This window comes from Oncorhynchus masou, chromosome 30 (genome assembly GCF_036934945.1).
Source record: "Oncorhynchus masou masou isolate Uvic2021 chromosome 30, UVic_Omas_1.1, whole genome shotgun sequence".
Classification (NCBI taxonomy): Eukaryota; Metazoa; Chordata; class Actinopteri; order Salmoniformes; family Salmonidae; genus Oncorhynchus; species Oncorhynchus masou.
The window spans coordinates 58977325-58998827 of NC_088241.1; the positions used below are offsets into that span (position 1 = coordinate 58977325).

The 21503-nt window shown below is 39.5% G+C and overlaps 1 protein-coding gene across 7 annotated transcripts in view; it reads right to left on the bottom strand.

Annotated features, from left to right (window-relative positions):
* Nucleotides 1-21503, bottom strand: part of LOC135522882 (aspartyl/asparaginyl beta-hydroxylase-like) — a 56239-nt gene that overhangs the window by 28065 nt on the left and 6671 nt on the right. For 5 of the 7 annotated variants that reach the window (XM_064949542.1, XM_064949537.1, XM_064949544.1 and 2 more), the window contains exons 2-4: nt 14816-14998; nt 13339-13386; nt 12436-12504 (exon numbers count right to left, since the gene is read on the bottom strand). In XM_064949542.1, coding sequence (XP_064805614.1) covers nt 12436-12504; nt 13339-13386; nt 14816-14998 — 300 coding nt within the window. The remainder of the gene's footprint in view (nt 1-12435; nt 12505-13338; nt 13387-14815; nt 14999-21503) is intronic. The other 2 variants (XM_064949538.1, XM_064949541.1) reach the window with 2 other exon arrangements.

Below are 21503 nucleotides of genomic sequence, written 5' to 3' on the forward strand. Positions count from 1 at the left end.
CAGAGCTGGGAAGAGATATATATAGTCATTAGGTCGACCGATTCTGATTTTTCAACGCCGATACAGATTATTGGAGGACCAAAAAAGCCGATACCGATTACTCGGCCGTTTTTTTTTTGTAATAATGACAATTACAACAATACTGAATGAACACTTATTTTAACTTAATATAATACATCAATGAAATCAATTTAGCCTCAAGTAAATAATGAAACCTGTTCAATTTGGTTTAAATAATGCAAAAACAAAGTGTTGGAGAAGAAAGTAAAAGTGCAATATGTGCTATGTAAGAAAGCTAACGTTTCAGTTCCTTGCTCAGAACATGAGAACATATGAAAGCTGGTGGTTCCTTTTAACATGAATCTTCAATATTCCCAGGTAAGAAGTTTTAGGTTGTAGTTCTAGGAATTATAGTACTATTTCCCTCTATACCATTTGTATTTCATTAACCTTTGACTATTGGATGTTCTTATAGGCACTTTAGTATTGCCAGTGTAACAGTTTAGCTTCCGTCCCTCTCCTCGCTCCTCCCTGGGCTCGAACCAGCAACACAACGACAACAGCCACCATTGAAGCAGCGTTACCCATACAGAGCAAGGGGAACAACTACTAGAAGGCTCAGAGCGAGTGACGTTTGAAACGATATTAGCGCACGCTAACTAGCTAGTCATTTCACTTTGGTTACACCAGCCTCATCTCGGGAGTTGATAGGCTTGAAGTCATAAACAGCGCAATGCTTGATGCACAACAAGCTGCTGGCAAAACGCATGAAAGTGCTGTTTGAATTAATGTTTACATGCCTGCTTCTGCCTACCACCGCTCAGTCAGATACTTGTATGCTCAGTCAGATTATATGCAACGCAGGACACGCTAGATGATTTACTTTACAGTCCATAGAGGCATTTAAAACCGTATTAAAATCCCCCACCATAATAATAAAGTATAGTGTTGCTTGTAGAGTTGGTAAATTCTTATATATACTTTCTAAGAAGCTTGGATCGTCATTATTTGGACCATATAGGTTAATAAGCCATATCGGTTTATTGTCCAATAACATATTTAAAATAATCCATCTACCTTGATGATCTGTTCGGACAGTTTGCACATTTGGATTTAAATTACTCTCAATTAATATCATCACCCCTTTTGAATTTCTTTGCCCATGGGAGAAATATATTTTGTACCCCAGTCCTTTTTCCACAAAACTTCTTCTAAAATTGTTGAATGTGTTTCCTGAAAACAATAGATATATTCCTTCTTTTAGCCAGGTAAATACTGATCGTCTTTTCTTATTATCTGCTAAGACATTACAATTACAACTGGCTATACTTATCTCACCACTTACCATAATGAGACACAGGTTTCAATTCTATTTATCAAAATATATGGTTTGTAAAAGTACCATTAAAAAGTAATATGATGATTGAGTGTCTGTATAGCTGTACCATGATATTTGCATTGCTATTAAGTAAACCTCCAAATGGGTCCCCACTATTACACCCGCTAAAAGCCCTCCTCATCCCGAGTTGGGTTGTCATCCCAATTTCCGGCAGACCACCCCCAAACCCCTGGGTCCCATAGCCACGGGGAAACCGGGAACCATTCTTCGAAAAGAACACACAATGCCACGCACAGAACAGAAGCAGATCAACCGCCAAATCCATTTCCATTGCACTCACCTCGATTTTGAAATTATATATATAATTAGCTATTAATATTTGTAGTAATGTAGCCAATTTATGCAAATGATTGAGACCTCGCACCAGTCGCACTATTACCAAAATTACATTATGGCAAGCAATTATTATATTAGCAAACAATTATTGTGAATCATCCTATATTGTCCCTAACATCTTTTACTCCCTCGCAACAGTTGTGGGACACACCCTGTCATGACGTAGCCCTCTTTGTGTTCAGGGAGCACCATCCCCCTCTCTCACCCCCCTACACCCAGGCTGTTATCTCAGGTCATAAATTCCTAGAGGAGTTTCTCTCTCCTCATGGCCATGCAGTATAGAGAGAGACATACACAGGAAAACAAAGGATCATCTTCCACACACACACTCTCAACCCCTTTCCCCCACAACATCCACAGACTCAGATTCTCATCAGCTGCACCATCCCAGAGCCCAGCTCAAGAAAGGTCTTGATTTACAAATGCATATACAGTTGCAGCTGTATGAGAAGGCCTGTAAAACAGAGCAAAAATATGGGCAGAAATGGGGAGATTTGATTAACCATTGTCACGTCCTAGATGGAGGTCAGATTTACACCCCCTTCCCCTGAAACACCCACAACATGGTCCCCCGTAGTGACCATATTCCCAAGCATCTCCGCGCAGTCAGACGTTTGATTTTGTGCCACAATAATATGATATACCCCCTCTCTGAATGTCCGAGTGTGACCCCCTCCCCATGGGTTACCGCAGCTAGTGTTGCCAACACTGCCACTGCCTGGGTGGGGGCACCACATCGGAATCTCCACCGGCTAGGTACAAGGTTGTCAAGGTTCTCATTAGCAGCTTTGAGAATTTCCTTGTATATTATGCTCTCCCACCAGGGGGCTTTGGCTTTGCAGGATCAACCTTGCGAGACAGGCTCAGAATCTTGAGGGTGCGGTGCTGCTCCAAGGTCTCTGACCGTATTTTGGCTGCATACAGGCAGCTTACAGCAGGCCCATAAAACAGATTGGGACTTCCCCTTAGTATCTGGGTCGTTCAGGTGGGTGTCTAGGGTATAGAGTTGTGGACCATTCCATCAATATAGGACCATAAATAAGGAAGATGTATAATTTATTGAAAAAAATGTAGTTCTCCATGATAAGACAATAAATCAATTAGATGTATAATTTATTTTAAAAATGCTGTTCCACCATGATAGGACAATAAATGTATATCCCTCATCTGCACAACATTGAAAGCCAAGCTCACAGAAATACATTGGTTCTGGGATATGCGACCATTTACTTTCTCAATCAACACCACACTTTCCAAAACACACATCCACACATACTGTGCCTTCTTGATAACTGAGTTTATATCTCCACCATGTTGAATTAGTGCTTGTGTTCCAATTAGATATACCTGAAGATAGATAGAAAAGCTATATTGTTGTAGTATTATTACAATCCATAACTGGGCTAGAATTGTGTGTTTCATTATTTCCCTCTATGAGAACTTTGTCATTATTAAAATAGTAATGGGTCTTTGTCTCTGAACAACTGGCTATCAATATACAGTTTATCGACCACGTTAGCTATGCGTTTCCCTTTCAATCTATTTTCCTTGAAAATTGGATACAGAACTTTACGCCGTTCTGCAATTTCCTTCGGGAACTGGTCATTCCTGCCTATTTTCGTGCCAGCAAGTCTTTTACCCAGGTTTTTAACCATTATTTTATCTGGAGGTTAAACCTCTTATGGCTGCTGTCCCCGTACAGGGATCAACATCCAGGGAAATTTCAGAGTGACTAACTAAAATGCAATGTTGTATCATTAAACATTCTTGAAAATGCAAGTGTCTTACATCCTTCAAAAGATTAGAATCTTGCTAATCTAACTACGTTTTCCGATTTAAAAATAGCTATTACAGAGAACAAATGCCATGCTTTTGTTTGAGAAGAGCAATCAAACATTTTCCCGCCATGACAGTTGACATTCACATCTGAAGGTAAAATTATGACTTACATTCTGATATCTTGCTCTTATTTCTCTTCCTGAGGGTTCCAGTGATCAAATGAAGTGCTGTTTTCTTAGATAAAATCCATTTTTATAGCCTAAAACGAAACATTTTGTAAACCGTTTGTGTCGTGAATCAACTTGACGGAGCATTCAACGTAATTACACACACGCTAAACAATCGTTTCTCTAGTCAGTTGGTTTCAGTGCAATCCTCTGGATATTTGCAACACAGCCAAACTTGATTGTTTTTTTTGCGGGGAGTATTGACCGAAGTGAACTGATTTGAAGACAACGAGCAATGACTTCATCGCGCACCAATAATATTAGCGAAGCTTCGATGATTGACTGTATTTCTGACCAATGAATGATCTTCTTGAAATTTAGCTGGATAGATAGCCAATGAGCTCAGGTAAACGCCAGTATGTGATGGTTATGGGTTGGACCACCATCCCTTGTTTGTAAACACATGCGTAACGAACTTCATTCTCACCATTGACCATCAGACTAGTTGCAGTCACGCTTGTTACGCACAGCAGTGTTTTGGAAAGTAGTATTTTGGAAGCAGCATTTTGGAAAGTATTTTATCAACAATTTCATTGAAGATATCATGGCGAATAAATCAGGAAAAACGAAGTCCAAGTATACAGATTTGCACCAGATTATAGAAGAGATTGATTGGGAAAGTGAGACAGTTTTTGTTTGAGGAATCTTTGAGTGAACAGTTATGATTCAAACATTGAGGAGCTGCTTCTGCAAGGACAGGGTGTACTTCTGGACTGGTAAGTGCTAATGCCATTTTATGAAATAAATAAATAAATACACACACCCACAGTGGGGCAAAAAAGTATTTAGTCAGCCACCAATTGTGCAAGCTCTCCCACTTAAAAAGATGAGGCCTGTCATTTTCATCATAGGTAGTACACTTCAGCTATGACAGACAAAATGAGGAAAAAAAATATCCAGAAAAATCACATTGTAGGATTTTTAATGAATTTATTTGCAAATTATGGTGGAAAATAAGTATTTGGTCAATAACAAAAGTTTCTCAATACTTTGTTATATACCTTTTGTTGGCAATGACAGAGGTCAAATGTTTTCTGAAAGTCTTCACAAGGTTTTCACACACCGTTGCTGGTATTTTGGCCCGGTCCTCCATGCAGATCTCCTCTAGAGCAGTGAGGTATGGTGTTCTTTGGATGCAACTCAGCATTCTTTGTCCTCCAAACACAACGAGTTGAGTTTTTACCAAAATGTTATATTTTGGTTTCATCTGACCATATTACATTCTCCCAATCTTCTTCTGGATCATCCAAATGCTCTCTAGCAAACTTCAGCTGGGCCTGGACATGTACTGGCTTAAGCCTCATCTTTTTAAGTTGGAGAACTTGCACAATTGGTGGCTGACTAAATACTTTTTTGCCCATCTGTATATACACTGCTCAAAAAAATAAAGGGAACACTAAAATAACACATCCTAGATCTGAATTAATGAAATATTCTTATTAAATACTTTTTTCTTTACATAGTTGAATGTGCTGGTACAAGCTTGCTTGTTTTCGTAATATTTGTCGATACATTTGTCTGGTCATATGATTTGTTTTGTTATCCAGATTGAAGTTTATTATCCACCAGATTGTGTAGTGCTAATATTTAGTCAACTTACCGTCATTGAATATTATGTTCTAATCTTGAGGTGGTCTAAACAGCTGTGTTCTGTCTGCCATCTTGAAGACTTCAAGTTAGTTGGTCAATTCAAAGGAACACTATTCCCGAGGAAAACCAATACTGCGTGGATGCTTTAGAGTCTGATAAATCTGAGGACGACGTTGGGAAAAAATATTTTGGGTATTGAGTAGACTGATACCCCCCATTTCATTGATCCCCAATCCTTATGTAAAGCTTTACAGTGCAATATGTATGTCAATACACACAATAGGCTGACTGGGAAGGTGATTGCACACAGTTACAGTCCCGCGATAAGAGCTACAATGCTAATATTTACGTAAACTCTAAACAGTTGTGTTCTGTGGGTTCACTGAGTAGACTGATACCCCAATTCATTGCCTCACATTCCAACCTTGTTTAACATTATCTAGTCTAAATATGGCATGATTCCAACAATTGTAACCTCCTGCATCACTTTCAAAATAGGTACTTTTATTTTGAAGACAAACCACAAATTCCACTATTGTGCCTAATCCTTATTGTGGCTAGCTTCACAACACATAACCTGGTCCGGTCATTTGTCACTAGCCATATGAAGCTAGCTGGCTGCTTATGACATTAGCTTTGGGCAACAAGGTGAAGTAGCTGACTAGCCATTTATTTTCATGAACTGAAGTTCAATAGGTGAACAACAAGAGGCTACCTAGCTAATACTTACTCACAAGGATTCCTAAATCATTGCAAAGAATAATGAAAATGAAAATGTATCTTTTTTGACATGCAAAGACCCAAATGGCGTTCCATCGTATGTCGTGAAGCGAATAGCAGTGACGCATTTACTGGGTAACTCCGGTAGGGCAGCATTTGTACCGGTGCTCGATCAGTCGGTGAAAACCAACATAATCCAGAACAGAGAACGGTTGATTGTCAAGGGCAATGAATTCCATTATCTTGGCGTTAATGGATTTCGCCTTTACCCATTGAGGGATTAATAAGCGTGTGTTAAATCAAGATTAATTGATCATGCTATTCCAGAGTACATCATCACTCCAAAGTCAACCTCAGTTTCTGAAAACAACTAAGTTAATCAAATGCGCTGCCAAATTCAATGTCCTCCATGAGACACAAATGTAACCAAACTATCTCTATATACACACACAGTGCCTTTGGAAAGTATTCAGGCCCCTTGAACTTTTCACAATTTGTTACGTTAGTCTCATACATTTTTTATTGAATACAAAGAAAATCCTCAGCAATCTACACACAATACCCCATAATGACAAAGCGAAAACAGGTTTTTAGAAATATACAAAAAGGACAAATACCTATTTACATATGTATTCAAACCCTTTGCTATGGGACTTGAAATTGAGCTCAGGTGCATCCTGTTTCCATTGATTATCCTTGACATGTTTCCACAACTTGGAGTGTTAAATTCAATTGATTGGACATGATTTGGAAAAGCACACCTGTCTGTATAAAAGGTCCCAAAGTTGACAGTGCATGTCAGAGCAAAAACCAAGCCATAAGGTTGAAGGAATAGTCTGTAGAACTCTGAGAAGGGATTGTGTCGAGGCACAGATCTGGGGAAGAGTACCAAAAAAAATGTCTGCAGCATTGAAGGTCCCCAAGAACAAAGGGGCCTCCATCATTCTTAAATGGAAAAAGTTTGGGACCACCAAGACTCTTCCTAGAGCTGGCCACCCGCCCAAACTGAGCAATCAGGGGAGAAGGTCCTCGGTCTGGGACCAGATGGTCACACTGATAGAGCTCTAGTTCCTCTGTGGAGCTGGGGGAACCTTCCAGAAGGACAACCATCTCTACAGCACTCCACCAATCAGGACTTTATGGTAGAGTGGCTAGACAGAAGCTACTCCTCAGTAAAAGACACAACAGCCCGCCTGGAGTTTGCCAAAAGGAACCTAAAGACCCTCAGACTATGAGAAACAACATGCTCTGGTCTGATGAAACCAAGATTGAACTCTTTGGCCTGAATGCCAAGCGTCACGTCTGGAGGAAACCTGGCACCAACCCTACAGTGAAGCATGGTGGTGGCAGCATCATGCTGTGGGTGTGTTTTTTAGCGGCAGGGACTAGTCAGGATTGAGGCAAAGATGAATAAAGACACCCTTGAGGAAAACCTGCTTCAGAGCTCTCAGGAACTCAGACTGGGGCGAAGGTTCACCTTCCTAATCACAGTGCAAAGACAACACAGGAGTGGCTTCGGGACAAGTCTCAAAGTCCTTGAGTGGCCCAGTCAGAGCCTGGATTTCAACCCATGCGAAAATCTCTGGAGAGACCTGAAAATAGCTGTGCAGCAACACTACCCATCCAACCTGACAGGGCTTGAGAGAATCTGCAGAGACGAATAGGAGAAATTCCCCAAATACAATTCCCCAAATACAAGCTTGGAGCGTCATACCCAAGGAGACTTGAGGCTGTAGTCGCTGCTAAAGGTGCTTTAACCTCTTGAAACTCTGGGGGTGCAATTTAAATTTTGGATGAAAAACATTCCCGTTTTAAACAAGATATTTTGTCACAAAAAGATGCTCGACTATGCATATAATTGATAGCTTTGGAAAGAAAACACTCTGAATTCTCCAGAACTGCAAAGATATTGTCTGTGGGTGCCCTAGAACGGGAGCTACAGGCAAAACCAAGATGAAACGGCAACCAGGAAACCAGCAGGATTTTTGAGGCTCCGTTTTCCATTGTCTCCTTATATGGCTGTGAATGCGAGAGGAATGAGCCTGCCCTTTCTGTCGTTTCCCCAAGGTGTCTGCAGCATTGTGACGTATTTGTAGGCATATCATTGGAAGATTGACCATAAGAGACTACATTTTCCAGGTGTCCGCCCGGTGTCCTCCGTCAAAATTGGTGCGTCTTTTTCAGCTGCTGGTATTTTTCCATGCGATTCTGAGGGGAAAGCAGACTTCCACGAACTGCATATCAATGAAGAGATATGTGAAAAAACACCTTGAGGATTGATTCTAAATAACGTTTGCCATGTTTCGGTCGATATTATGGAGATAATTCGGAAAAAGTTTGACGTTTTGGTGACTGAATTTTCGGTTCGTTTCGGTAGCCAAATGTGATGAAAACATCCTACACAAAGATTCTTCAAATTTGGTAAATGATTTTATTCAAAGGTAAATTATTTTATTTATTTGGTTATCTGGTTTTTGTGAAAATGTTGCGTGCTAAATGCTACTCAAAATGCTAAACTAGCTTAGCATACTCTTACACAAATTAGTGATTTGCTATGGTTCAAAGGCATATTTTGAAAATCTGAGATGACAGTGTTGTTAAGAAAATGCTAAGCTTGAGAGCAGGCGCATTATTTTCATTTTATTTGCGATTTTCAGAAATCGTTAACGTTGCGTTATGCTAATGAGTCTGAGGCTTTATTCACGATCCCGGATGGGGAGTATCAAGAGTACTGAGTAAAGGGTCTGAACACTTATGTAAATGTGATATTTCCATTTGTAAAAAAATATATAAAATTAGCAAACATTTCTAAAAACCTGTTTCTGCTTTGTCATTATGAGTTATCATGTGTAGATTGATGAGGGGGGAAAACAATTTAATCAATTTTAGTATAAAAGTATAAACGTAACAAAATATGGAAAATTTCAAGGGGTCTGAATACTTTCCGAATGCACTACTGAGATGCCATTGCAAAAGCCTGCAGGAGCTGCAGTTTGTCTTACATCATACACATTCACAGTCTAAAAATAATCCAGCCTCTCTACTTGCACAACTTGAGTCCGAACTCAGGTCTTCGTTGGCTACACACTAGCAAAAACTCCTATTTTCTCTCTCGCTCTTCAAAATGAGAGGCAACAGCGTAACACAAGCTAATTCAACCACAGTTTTGACTGAGGTGTTGCATGTGGTTTTGTCTACTATAATTTGCTTCCAGGTCAAAACACCACATGATTGATACAATACAATTTTTCTACCTCTGATCCCTGACTGCTGAACAGTCTGTCAAAAGGTGTTTTCAAAATCCCTGGCAGACATGCAAACATAGCCAAGGGTCACAGTCCAGAGAAGGTTGATTCTCAGTGTCCATGTCATGCCCACCAGAAATGGTCTTAAACACACACACACAAACAAACAGGACAATTTGATTCCCAAAGGAGAATAAAATCATTCTGGACAATAAATAACACTGGGAACGATACCTTTTGGTTGGACTTTTTTTGTCTTGTCCTCTAATTATGTCAAAAGGAAAGAAGAACCATTAGCTACAGTGACACATTTCGACATGGTATGTTTTTTTTTTTAAAGGACGCAGGGTCATGAGAGAGTTGAGCAACAAACAAAAAATGTTGGCCAATGACAACACACAGACCAACCAGGAGGAAGTACCTTTTTTCAGCCTTTCCATTTTGGGAGCAGGAACTTTGACCTCTTTTTCATCTAACATACAAACAAAACCAAAAAGAAAATTAGAGACAGAATGGACTATGTCGGAGGGGACTGTACATGCCAATTTCAAAGTGTGCATCACTTTGACACAACTTGACATGATCGCTCAATCAATATCAAACAGAAACCAGTCACTTATTCCTACCCTGTACAAAATGCATAAAATACTTAATCGATGCCCATAACCGTTGAGTGCCCATGCTTGTAGACAGACACTAAATATAAGAGTTCAATCAACATATTTATTCCATAGACAGACGTTCAAACTACCTCACAACATAAAATATCTGAACACTGCATTTTGTTTATGTCAAGATATTAATAGGCTAGGGCAACATCTTGCAATATTCCTACTTAAAATGGCCTAAACGTTTGTCCCTCCAGTCTGAAACAGAAATACACCCATCTTAGTCACCATGACCTTTGGTAAATAAAACTGAAAACAGCCCAAACCCCTCAGTAAATACTTAGCCCATGGCCACAAGTCAACGTGGACGACATTCCCAAACTCTGGGGTTCATGCTGACCTTTATGGGTCTGTTTAGCAAGAGATGGGTGAAGTTCAGGAACTGCTCTTCAATCCAATAATAGCATGGTGGCATATTAGCAGTTAAAAGTTTAACAAACATAAGTACCAAAACATTAGTTGCACATTCAGAGAATAGGCCCCGCTCAAGTGGTCATTCACATTGCATCATTCCAACAACACACTCAGTGTTAGCACTTCCAATATGTAAGCCTAATAACATCGAGTCAGAGGAATTTAAGAAAAATCAGTCTTCCTCGACCTACTGCTGGGTAAAGAGGCGACTTCTAGACTTAGTCTTAGGACAGACAATGCAAATAGATACAGCACGTTTTGAATTAAGTTTACATTACTACATTATTACAGTACAACAAGCTAACTAAACAAAGTTGATCAACGCTGACGTCCTCTGTTACTGAGTATAAAAACTGCATGAACTGCAGAATCTAACGTTGCTTTGCTTAAAAAGCTACATGACATCATTTTTTTCCTAATTGGAGTCACCTGAACTGCAACATCCAACGTTATCAGAAGCCTGAACAGTGTTATGTAGATGGTGAGTGAATGGTTATATAGATAGAAGAAATGGACATTACAGTAAAAGGAATTACTGTAAGGCTTAAGAGTAAAGATTAAGTGATTATTTACATTAAAATTAAATTAATTACAACTAAAATGCGAAACACAGTTTAACTTGGAAAAATGAAAAGATTAGAATAGCACAAAGGATTCATTCAGGTCAGAAAACAGATGAGCAAAGAATTAGTGCATCACAATGATGGTGAGAAGTACAGATTGCAGAATCTTAGAAAAAGTACAAAGCATAGTCCCAAAAATCCAGGTCAACATTCCCAATGGCAAGCACCACTGCAGCAAGGCCAAAGTTGACGAGGTCAAAAACATAATATCCTTATTTCAGACACTCTTTTCACAGAGTCCTTCATTTGACAGGATCAGCGCCAGATTCAACTTCCTCCAGTTAAAGATGAGGGGGGGGGGGGTGAGGTGACCTTAGACCTCACCCAGTAGACTACTCTCCTTCTGCTCCTCGTGGATGGCAGGCTAATAGGCGAATGCTCAGGAGCTTTTGGCTATTGATCCTGTAGGTCTAATATAACGCCCTGAACCACACCGTCATTCTGGGACGTACCAGCATCACCCTCCTCCTCCTCCTCCTCCTCTGCTGTCTGACTCTCTGGAATCTCTGGATCCTTCTCTACGGGAGGAGTGATCACATCATAGAGAAACGTGAAGAAGCCGTAAAACCAATCAGAGCCTTCCTCGGCTAAAATACCGAAGATTTCCTCTAGGGAATCTGCGTTTTCATTAGTAATTTCACCGCCATCTTTGGTCAAGCCTGACGAGAGAGAGGAGAAAAACAAGGGGGAGAGAAGAGGAGCGAGAGGATAGAGGATGGAGAGAGAGGGAAGATAAATGAATAAAGTGGATGGTAATGTAGGAAAGAGAGAGGCGTTTAAGTCGAATAGAAGAGCGGCAAGAAAATACCCCCCTTTAATAGTTGTGTAGCGCTCTTGAAAGTGTCGAATCATGAAATGTCGTTGCCAGCTATGTTCAGGGATTGTGGTCGATAAGGTGGAGTATTTTGTTCTGGTCTTTGGTTTAGTCTTTATTAGTCCCTTTATTTATTAGGACACACAGGATAAGAGCTATTAGGCTAGGCATAGTGGGAAATGAGAAGTGTCAGTAATAAAGCAGTATTTTAGATACTGTACATGCGGCAGGTGACCAACGTTATAACAACCATAAGCAATATTGTCGGTTTTCAGCACAAATGCACAACGGAAATGTAGACTGTCGAAGTTAAATAACGCTGTGTCGATGCTGCCACAGGACTTCAAGCTCTTTTGAGCCGTATACTAAATGAATTAGCTACTGCTGAACAACTCTGTGCAGGAGTACTTACATGGAACTATTTGTTTAACAAAGACTTTTGTTAAACAAAGACTGGCAGTTTTTAAAGCCATCCAATTGAATTTTTCCCCATTGAAGTAAGCTCTAAGTAAACTGTTAAGTTCATGGCACTGGTACTCAAACACAAGAAAACCAAGTCAGTCATGCATGAGTAACATTTTAGAGGTCACAAAAAGGTCATTATTAGAAAATGCACTTGCCGAGTAGTACTTTGGCGTCCTCCACATCGAAGTCGCCGTCGCCATCTGCGTCATACGCTGAAAGTTTACCTGCAAAAAGGGAATAGTCTTAAAGTCATATAATAAACAATGTTCATAGTACAGTCCTTTCCACAAATGAGCCTGTTCTTGGCCTTTCCATCAAAATCATTGTGTGTGTGTGGGGGGGGGGTCTAGGGGACATACAATTCCTCTGTAATTACAGACAGTTAATAGGTCATTGGGATTCTTTAATGTGACTCTCCTGATTTTAGTGATACTTCACTACTTGCCAATGAAGTCATACTATAGGTGTTCATATCTACAGCTCAGCTCTGAATTCCTTCTGAGAGGGAAGTTGTGGTCATGGTCATACTGCAGCATATATATATATATATATGTATATATATATGATGAAGCGGCAACCACTCGACTAGCCCTAGGCCTACCACAGCCGAATACAGGCAGCTTGATGTAGCCAACAAGTACAGCCCCTGGATAGGACGCTAGTGGGTCGCAGGGCCTTGATGAAATGAAGCTATACCTTCAATCCAAAGAATTTGCTTCTTCAAAATCAGATATGAGAAAAAAAAACATTTAGTATGAGTCAAAGCCTAATAAATAAAAAGGGACTAGTAAAAACAAACCAATCAAAAGACCAGGAAAAGAAACATCAACAAGCCATGCAACATACATGCTATTGAGCAGACACGTTAATCTAAATGATTTAGTCATGCGTGCATTACATTTCCGTATGGGGTGGTCCCAGAGGGAACACCAGTAAGACAATTATGTTGTACTGCATATTGTTAAATCATTATTTTGAGGCATACTATAATCTAATCTATTCAAAACTAATAACAGATAGAATTGAAGATTGGTGATACATGCAAGTAAAGACCATACCTTGTAAAACCTCTGAAAAGTTCAAACGGAATTCCTTTGCTCTCTCTGCTTTGCAAGATTAAAAGACACACAGGAGCAGTTTGTTTATAGGGACATCATCAATATCAAAAGTTAATGAAAACAGTAACAGTGTCAGTATTACTTCATGTTACACATTAAATTGGGTACTAAAATGTCATTAAAAAAACACATTTACAAAACCCTCGTACTAATTTAAAATCGGGATTCCTCTTCCCCCTTAAATTTTCTTTAAAAAGTCATGGCCTTCTGTCAGAAACGGATCTCTGTCTAAACCACATAATGCCTTCTCAGAATCATACAGGAAGTAAGTGGCGTTCTCATGCACCTAAAGAAAGCTTTGTGGTCAGAACATCATCTATATGGGATTACTCAATTTAAGCTAAACACTGCAGGTTGAAATGTAGCATACAAACTAGGGATGCACGATATAGCGGTAAGCATATCGGAATAGTCACTAAAAATGCCAACATCGGCCCGATGTCTAGTTTAACGCCGATGTACAAAATCGATGTCAATGCTGACGTGCATACCTATATAACGTAGGTAGATGACTAATGACGCCACAAAAATAATATAGCGTTAACATGCAACATAGCATTCCTAACCTAGCCCACAATGTCTGCTGTGTGGATCGAGCAGTCAACAAGTCGCGCAGTCATTCGAAAGAGTAAGAAATAGGGTTTACATGACATATTACAGACACAGCTGGACAAGATGGAAACGAACACAGTGACAGTGCACAACGAGGAAGAGAGGCCGCGGACACAGAGTTGAAAGTTCACTGCTTGACATGTATGATGAAATCCAGTTTGAGACTGAACAAATGAACAATGAAACAGCACAGTAAGTGAAATAAATAGGTTTTGATGATGTTTTACTTGTAATGGGGACATTTGTAAATGCCAACAAAATAACTTTTTGGTCAGTGTGTGTGTTTCAACTATTTCACTGTACTAGAATGCGTAAAAAGGCTGTGGTTATCGGTATCGAGTTTTTGTCTTATCGGTGCATCCCTAATACAAACATAACCCAATGCCCTAAATTTGACATGATATGCTGTATATTGCAATACATACATTTTGTAACGTTGTGCATTTTTACATTTAATCAGATATAACTTCATTCTTATTGTAACACAAAAGGGCAAGAGTTTATCAGATAACGCTTTGTTATTTACAGCCGGTTGATAGTTACTTGGAAGTATTATTTAATCAGGCTACTGTTTTAACAAGTAATTTCTATGGTCATTACACTTTGGTTTCTTTGAAATTCATTGACATTCCATTTTTTTTGTAGTTAGTAGTTACCAATAGTGTGTAATTCTTTGAGGTGTGTATTGTAACCACAAAAGGTTCCTTTGTGAGTAACATGTCAATACCAGGTACCAGCTTAAACCGAGCTGTAAAATAAAGCATTACTGTTTATCATAGGGCTGTGGGGAGGACAGGTGACTCACCGATGACATTGTCGTAGTCCACCAGGTCAAACCACACCACGGCCACAGAGCTCCAAACCCCCAGCAGGGCCAGCACCATGAACCAGGTGAAGATCTTTGTTCCGCTAAAACCACCACCGCTAGCAGCAACAGAAGCTTCCACTTTCACACCATTCTTATTCACCACTGCTGCAGGCCTCACCTCTGGAAAAGAAAGGACACAATGATTAGGTTAATAATTCTGACTGGAACATAGGCTACCGGGACATATCTCAGTCATTCTTACTGGAGCATACTGTAGGCTACGCTACTGGGACATACAGTGCCTTGCAAAAGTATTCAGACCCCTTGGATTTCTTCACATTTTGTTGTTACAAAACGAGATTTAAAATAGATTTATTGTAATGTTTCGTCAACAATCTACACAAAATATTATGCCATGTCAAAGTGGATGATTTTTTCAAATATATATATTTTTTAAAGACTATTTCAAAAGAAGGTCATTGCATAAGTACTCAGCTCACTGAATCAACACGTTAGAAACACATTTGGCATCCATTACAGCTGTGAGTCTTCTTGGGTAAGTCTATAAGAGTTTGGATTGTGGAATATTTGCCCATTACTCTTTAAAAAAAAACATGGAACTCTGTCAAGATGCTGGGGATCATGGCTAAACAGCAATTGTCAGGTCTTGCCATAGATTCAAGCAAGTTTTTCTCTAGGATGTTGCATGTGCTTAGCTCCATCCAGTTTATTTTTATCCTGAAAAACTCCCCACTATTTGCCGATGTCAAACATACCCATACCATGATGCAGCCACAACCAAACTTGAAAATAAAGAGGCAGACACTCACTCAGTGATGTGTTGGATTTGCCCCAAACTTAAGGCTTTGCATTCAGGCCAAAATGTGTGTTTTGCACTGACTCAATGCACACTCACTAGACTCTAACCACACACTCACTACAGAGAGTCCCACACACACCACTACTCTGTTTATTATCATCCTGATTGCCTTGTTACTTTTACCCTTACCTACATGTACATAATGTATTACCTCAACTACCTCGTACCCCTGCACATTGACTCACTTCCAGCACTCCTTGTATATAGTCTCATTATTACTTTGACTATTTCCTTTTTTGAAAATTTGTTTAACTTTTTAAACTCAATATTTTTTTAATATATTTTTTTCAATTGTACCTTTATTTATACAGGTTTTTCTCATTGAGATAACATATTTTCCAATAGAGACCTGGTCCAATAGCAGCAGGGGGAACAACGTTTCAGACAAAACATCTTACATACTATAACACAACATTAAACAAAAAACACATACAGTACAACAAAAACATTTTACGTTAAAAACGCAAAAGTCTTAACTAAAAACAGCTGGCCTAAAGATAATTACACTCTTCTATGATATATACATCGAGCAAGTGTTTAAAGTCCACCAACAAAAGTAGATCATCAAATTTTAAAATGTTCAGGAAAGAATTTCAGGACCACAGAGCTAAGAAACCAAAACTATTTCTAACATGACCTGTTCTAATTTTTGGTACTGTTCGAAGAAAATGAGAATGGGACCGTAATGATATTGATATTTAGTTACCGACCTGACTAAAAAAGAACAGAGATAAAATGGCATTTTACCCAATATGGCCTTAGAAATCAGTGTATGCCAGTGTTTATGCCTACGCAGTATTTAAGCCTGGTCAATGACCAGCCAACAGCTCTGTAGAGATCACAATGATGTGTTAAACAATTTTGATTTGTAATGAACCTGGGGGCTGCATGATACACTGAATCAAGTGCTCTCAGGGTAGTGGCTGAGGCCTACAGTGCTGTGAAAAAGAATTTGCCCCCCTCCCTGATCTCTTATTTTTTTGCACATTTGTTATACTTAAATGGTTTCAGATCAAACTAATTTAAATATTACACAAAGATAAACTGCATTTTGTGTTTACTTGGGTTAAGTGATAATTTTATTTATTAAAGGAAAAAAAGCTATCCAAACCTTCATGGCCCTATGTGACAAAGTAATTGTCCCCCCCTTGTTAAATCGTGATTTTACTGTGGTTAATCACATTTTTGGAAAGCTGAGTTCAATTTCACTAGCCACACCTCTAGGCCTGATTACTGCCAGACCTATCGAATCAAGAAATCACTTAAATAGAACCTGTCTGACAAAGTGAAGTAGGCCAAAAGATCTTAAAAAGCAAGACATCATGCCGTGATCCAAAGAAATTCAGGAGCAGATGAGAAACAAAGTAATTGACATTATCAGTCTGGAAAGGGTTACAAAGCAATTTCTAAAGCTTTGGGACTCCAGCAAACCACGGTGAGAGCCATTATCCACAAATGGAGAAAATTTGGAACAGTGGTGAACCTTCCCAGGAGTGGCAGCGACGACTCACCCAAGAGGTCACAAAAGAACCCACAACCACATCTAAAGAACTGCAGGCCTCACTTGCCTCATTTGTCAGTGTTCACGACTCAACCATAAGAAAGACACTGGGCATAAACAGCAGCCATAGCAGAGTTCCAAGGCAAAAACCACTGCTGACCAAAAAGAACAGGCTCGTCTCACTTTTGGCAAAAAAACATCTTGATGATCCCCCGACACATTTGGGAAAATATTCTGTGGAATGAAGAGACAAAAGTTTAACTTTTTGGAAGGTGAAGTCCGATTACATCTGGCGTAAAAGTAACAACATTTCAGAAAAAGAACATCATACCAACAGTCCAATATGGTGGTGATAGTGTGATGGTCTGGGGCTGCTTTGCTGCTTCAGGACTTGCTGTGATTGATGGAACAATGAATTCTTCTCTCTACCAAAAAAATCCTGAAGGAGAATGGCCAGCCATCAGTTCGTGAACTCAAGCTGAAGCGCACTTGGGTTCTGCAGCAGAACAATGATCCAAAACACACCAGCAAGTCCACTTCTGAATGGCTTAAAAAAACTAAATGAAGGTTTTGGAGTAGCCTAGTCAAAGTCCAGACTTGAATCCGATTGAGTGGCGTGACCTTAAAAAGGCGGTTCATGTTTGAAAAACCTGCAATGTGGCTGAATTAAAACAATTCTGCAAAGTGCAAAGAAGAGTGGGCCAAAATTCCTCCACCGCGATGTGAAAGACTCATTGCCAGTTATCGCAAATGCTTGATTGCAGTTATTGCTGCTGAGGGTGGCACAACCAGGTATTAGGTTTGGGGGAAATTACTTTTTCCACATAGGGCCATGAAGGTTCGGATAGCTTTTTCCCCAAAATATGACGGCCATCTCTCTTCAGTAACTAGCGTATTACTGTAACCCAACAAGATATGCTCAAATGCATTTTGCATTTACTTGGGTTATCTTTGTGTAATATTTAAATTTGTTTGATTATCTGAAAACATTTAAGTGTGACATGTGCAAAAAAAATAAATCAGGAAGGGGGCAAATACTTTTTCACAGCACTGTATAACATCACTAAAATCTAAAACTGCCAGTAATGTACATCGTACCAGCTCCTTCCTGGTCTCAAAAGAAAAACAAGCCTTATGCCAGTAATAAAAACCTATTCTCAGCTTTGTTGGGAATGGGCTCATAAGTAAGCATTCCACAGTAAAGTCTACACCTGTTGTATTTGGTGCATCTGACAAGTACAAATCGATTTGATTCCTTTGCAGCATTTCTTTAGTGCCTTGTTGCATACATGTTTTGGAATACTTTTGTGTGTGATATATATATAAAATTCTATTCACTGTCACTTAGGTCATTACTGTGGAGTTACTACAATGTTGTTGATCCATCCTCAGTTCTCCCACTGAACTCTGTAGCGGTTTTAAAATGAACATTGGGATCACGGTAACATCCCTGAGCAGTTTCATTCCTGTCCTGCAGCAGAAGGACGATTCATGTCAACCCCTATTATTTCAGAGTCAGTCCATGTAGCATGTGATTTATCAAGCCAAACGTTATTTCTGAACTAATTTAGGCTACATTTTAGTTTATGTTTATTTGTTTATGCTAATGTTTCTTCCACTATGACATTAGAGTATTTTGTATAGATTGGTAATCCCACTTTGTAACACAAAATGTGAAGAAATCCAAAGGGTCTGAATACTTTTACAAGGCACTGTATCTCACAGGGCGTAGATATTTGCTAACTGGACATATCGCAGTCATTGTGACTGGGCATATTTCAGTCATTGTGATTGAGAATTCTGAAAAAGTCAGTTGCTAGGGGTTAGTGATAGCTGATCTGACTAGGAGGAGGAGTGAGGGGGATTCTGCAGTCCAATTAGAAAATAACCCTGCCTGGATCAAATGATGAATGACAGAGGAAGGCAGTAGGCCTAAAGGCCCCAGACTGGTTCCACAGGCTGAACTCAAGGTCGGCCATAGTAGGACCAGGCAAGTCACGTTTTACAATGACAGATAAAAGTTGTTGTTGTGCCTCAAATACAAGATGTCGCTGTATGAAGTCAAGGGGTGTAAATACTTTCTGAATCATTCAGAAAGTCTTCAGAGCCTTGAACTTTTTCCACATTTTGTTATGGTTTCAGCATTATTCTAAAATATATGAAATTATTTTTTACCCCACTCCATCTACACACAATACCCAATAATGACAAAGCAAAAACAGGTTAATACATTTTTGCAAATGTATAAAATATACACACACAAAAAAAGATATATATTTACACCAGTATTCCAACCCTTTGCTATAAGACACAAAATTGAGCTCAGGTGCATCCTGTTTCCATCGATCATCCTTGACGTTTCTACAACTTGGAGTCCACCTGTAGTAAATTAATTTGATTGGACATGATTTGGAAATGTGCACACACTTATCTATATAATAGGTCCCACAGCTGACAGGGCATGTCAGAGAAAAAAAACCAAGCCATGAGGTCAAATGAATTGTCCGTAGAGCTCCGAGAGAGGATTGTGTCGAGGCACAGATCTGGGGAAGGGTACCAAAACATTTCTGCAGCATTGAAGGTCCCCAAGATCACAGTGGCCTCCATCATTCTTAAATTTGGAACCACTAAGACTCTTCCAAGAGCTGTCCGCTCGGCCAAGCTGAGCAATCGGGAGAGAAGGGCCTTGCTCAGATTAAAAACACATTTTCCAATCACGAGTATTAGCTGATCTGATTATAAACTGTCAATTTACAGATACGATTACTAGTAGGGATGCACAATATATCGGTGAACATATAATAAAATCAGCCGATATTAGCTAAAAATGCAAACATTGGTATCAGCCGATGTCTAGTTTAACGCCCGATGTGCAAAACCGATGTCAAAGCTGACATGCATACCTATATAACGAAGGTACATGACACAATGAAGCGTGCTATACAGCATTCCTAAACTAGCACACTATGTCTGCTGTGTGGATCGGCAGTCGAGTCAATTTCAGCAAGACAACTCAAAGGTGAAATCCATTAAAGCGAAGATAATGGAATTCATTGCCTTTGACAATCAACCGTTCTCTGTTGTGGGTGATGTTGGCTTTCACTGACTGATCGAGCCCCGGTTAACACCATCAAGTGCTCTATTTTTCCGATGTTGCCCTACCGGAGATACCCAGTAATAGCGTCACTGCTATTATCTTCACGACATACATACGTTGGAACACGCTGTTTGCGTGTCAAAAAAAGATAGTGGAACTGTCAAAGCTGTACAAAAAAAGTCTGCAAACACCGGCAGTGAACAATATGTTTACAATACAGCGTTGGTAATAACGCATTATTTGTTTGACTGCAACTTCTGGGGTAGATATCTTCAGGTTGGTACCTAGCTAGCACCTATGCAACCAGCCTAAAAACAATGACAAGTAGAAACTGCAGTAATTTTCATTATTCTTAGCAATAATTTAGGAATCATTGTGAGTAAGTATAAGCTAGGTAGCCACTTGTTGTTCACCTATTGAAATTGAACTTCAGTAAAATAACTAAAATAAATAGCTAGCCAGCGACTTAACATTCGCTTTTGACAACAGAGTTATGAGCAGCTAGCGTCATCTGGCTAGCGAGCTTGACTGGACCGGGTTGTGTTGTGAAGCTAGCCACAATAAGGATTAGGCACAATACTGGAATTTGCAGTTTGCCTTCAAAATAAAATATGTAATTGACAGGGTTGCAAATTAATACAAATATTCAAATTATACCAAACTTTTATTTTGAAGGCTACCCGCAAAGTCCACTATTGTGGCTAATCCTTATTGTGGCTAGCTTCACATAGATGGGTTCGACCACCATTAATCAAATAAGAACAGTCTTATAAATTAGGGTTATTTTAGATGAAACCTAGCTATATAATTAGCTAGCTAACTATAGCTACTGAAACAGATTGTTGTGTTATTTGACACGTGAAAATAGTGTTATTCCACGTGCATCTTTTTTGACATGCAAAGACCCAGAGTTCCATAGAAATCCCGGTTGAGAATGAAACGACGAAACAGCACAGCAAGTAAGTAAAAGAAATAGGTTTTGATTATGTTTAACTGGTAATGGGGACATACGTAAAACACCAACAAATTAACTTTTTGGTCAGTGTGGTGTGTGTGTAACCTTTATTTAACTAGGCTAGTCAGTTAAGAATAAATTCTTATTTACAATGACAGCCCGGACAATGCTGGGCCAATTGTGGGCCCCTATGGGACTCCCAATCACGGCCGGATGTGATACAGCCTGGATTCGAACCAGGGACTGTAGTGA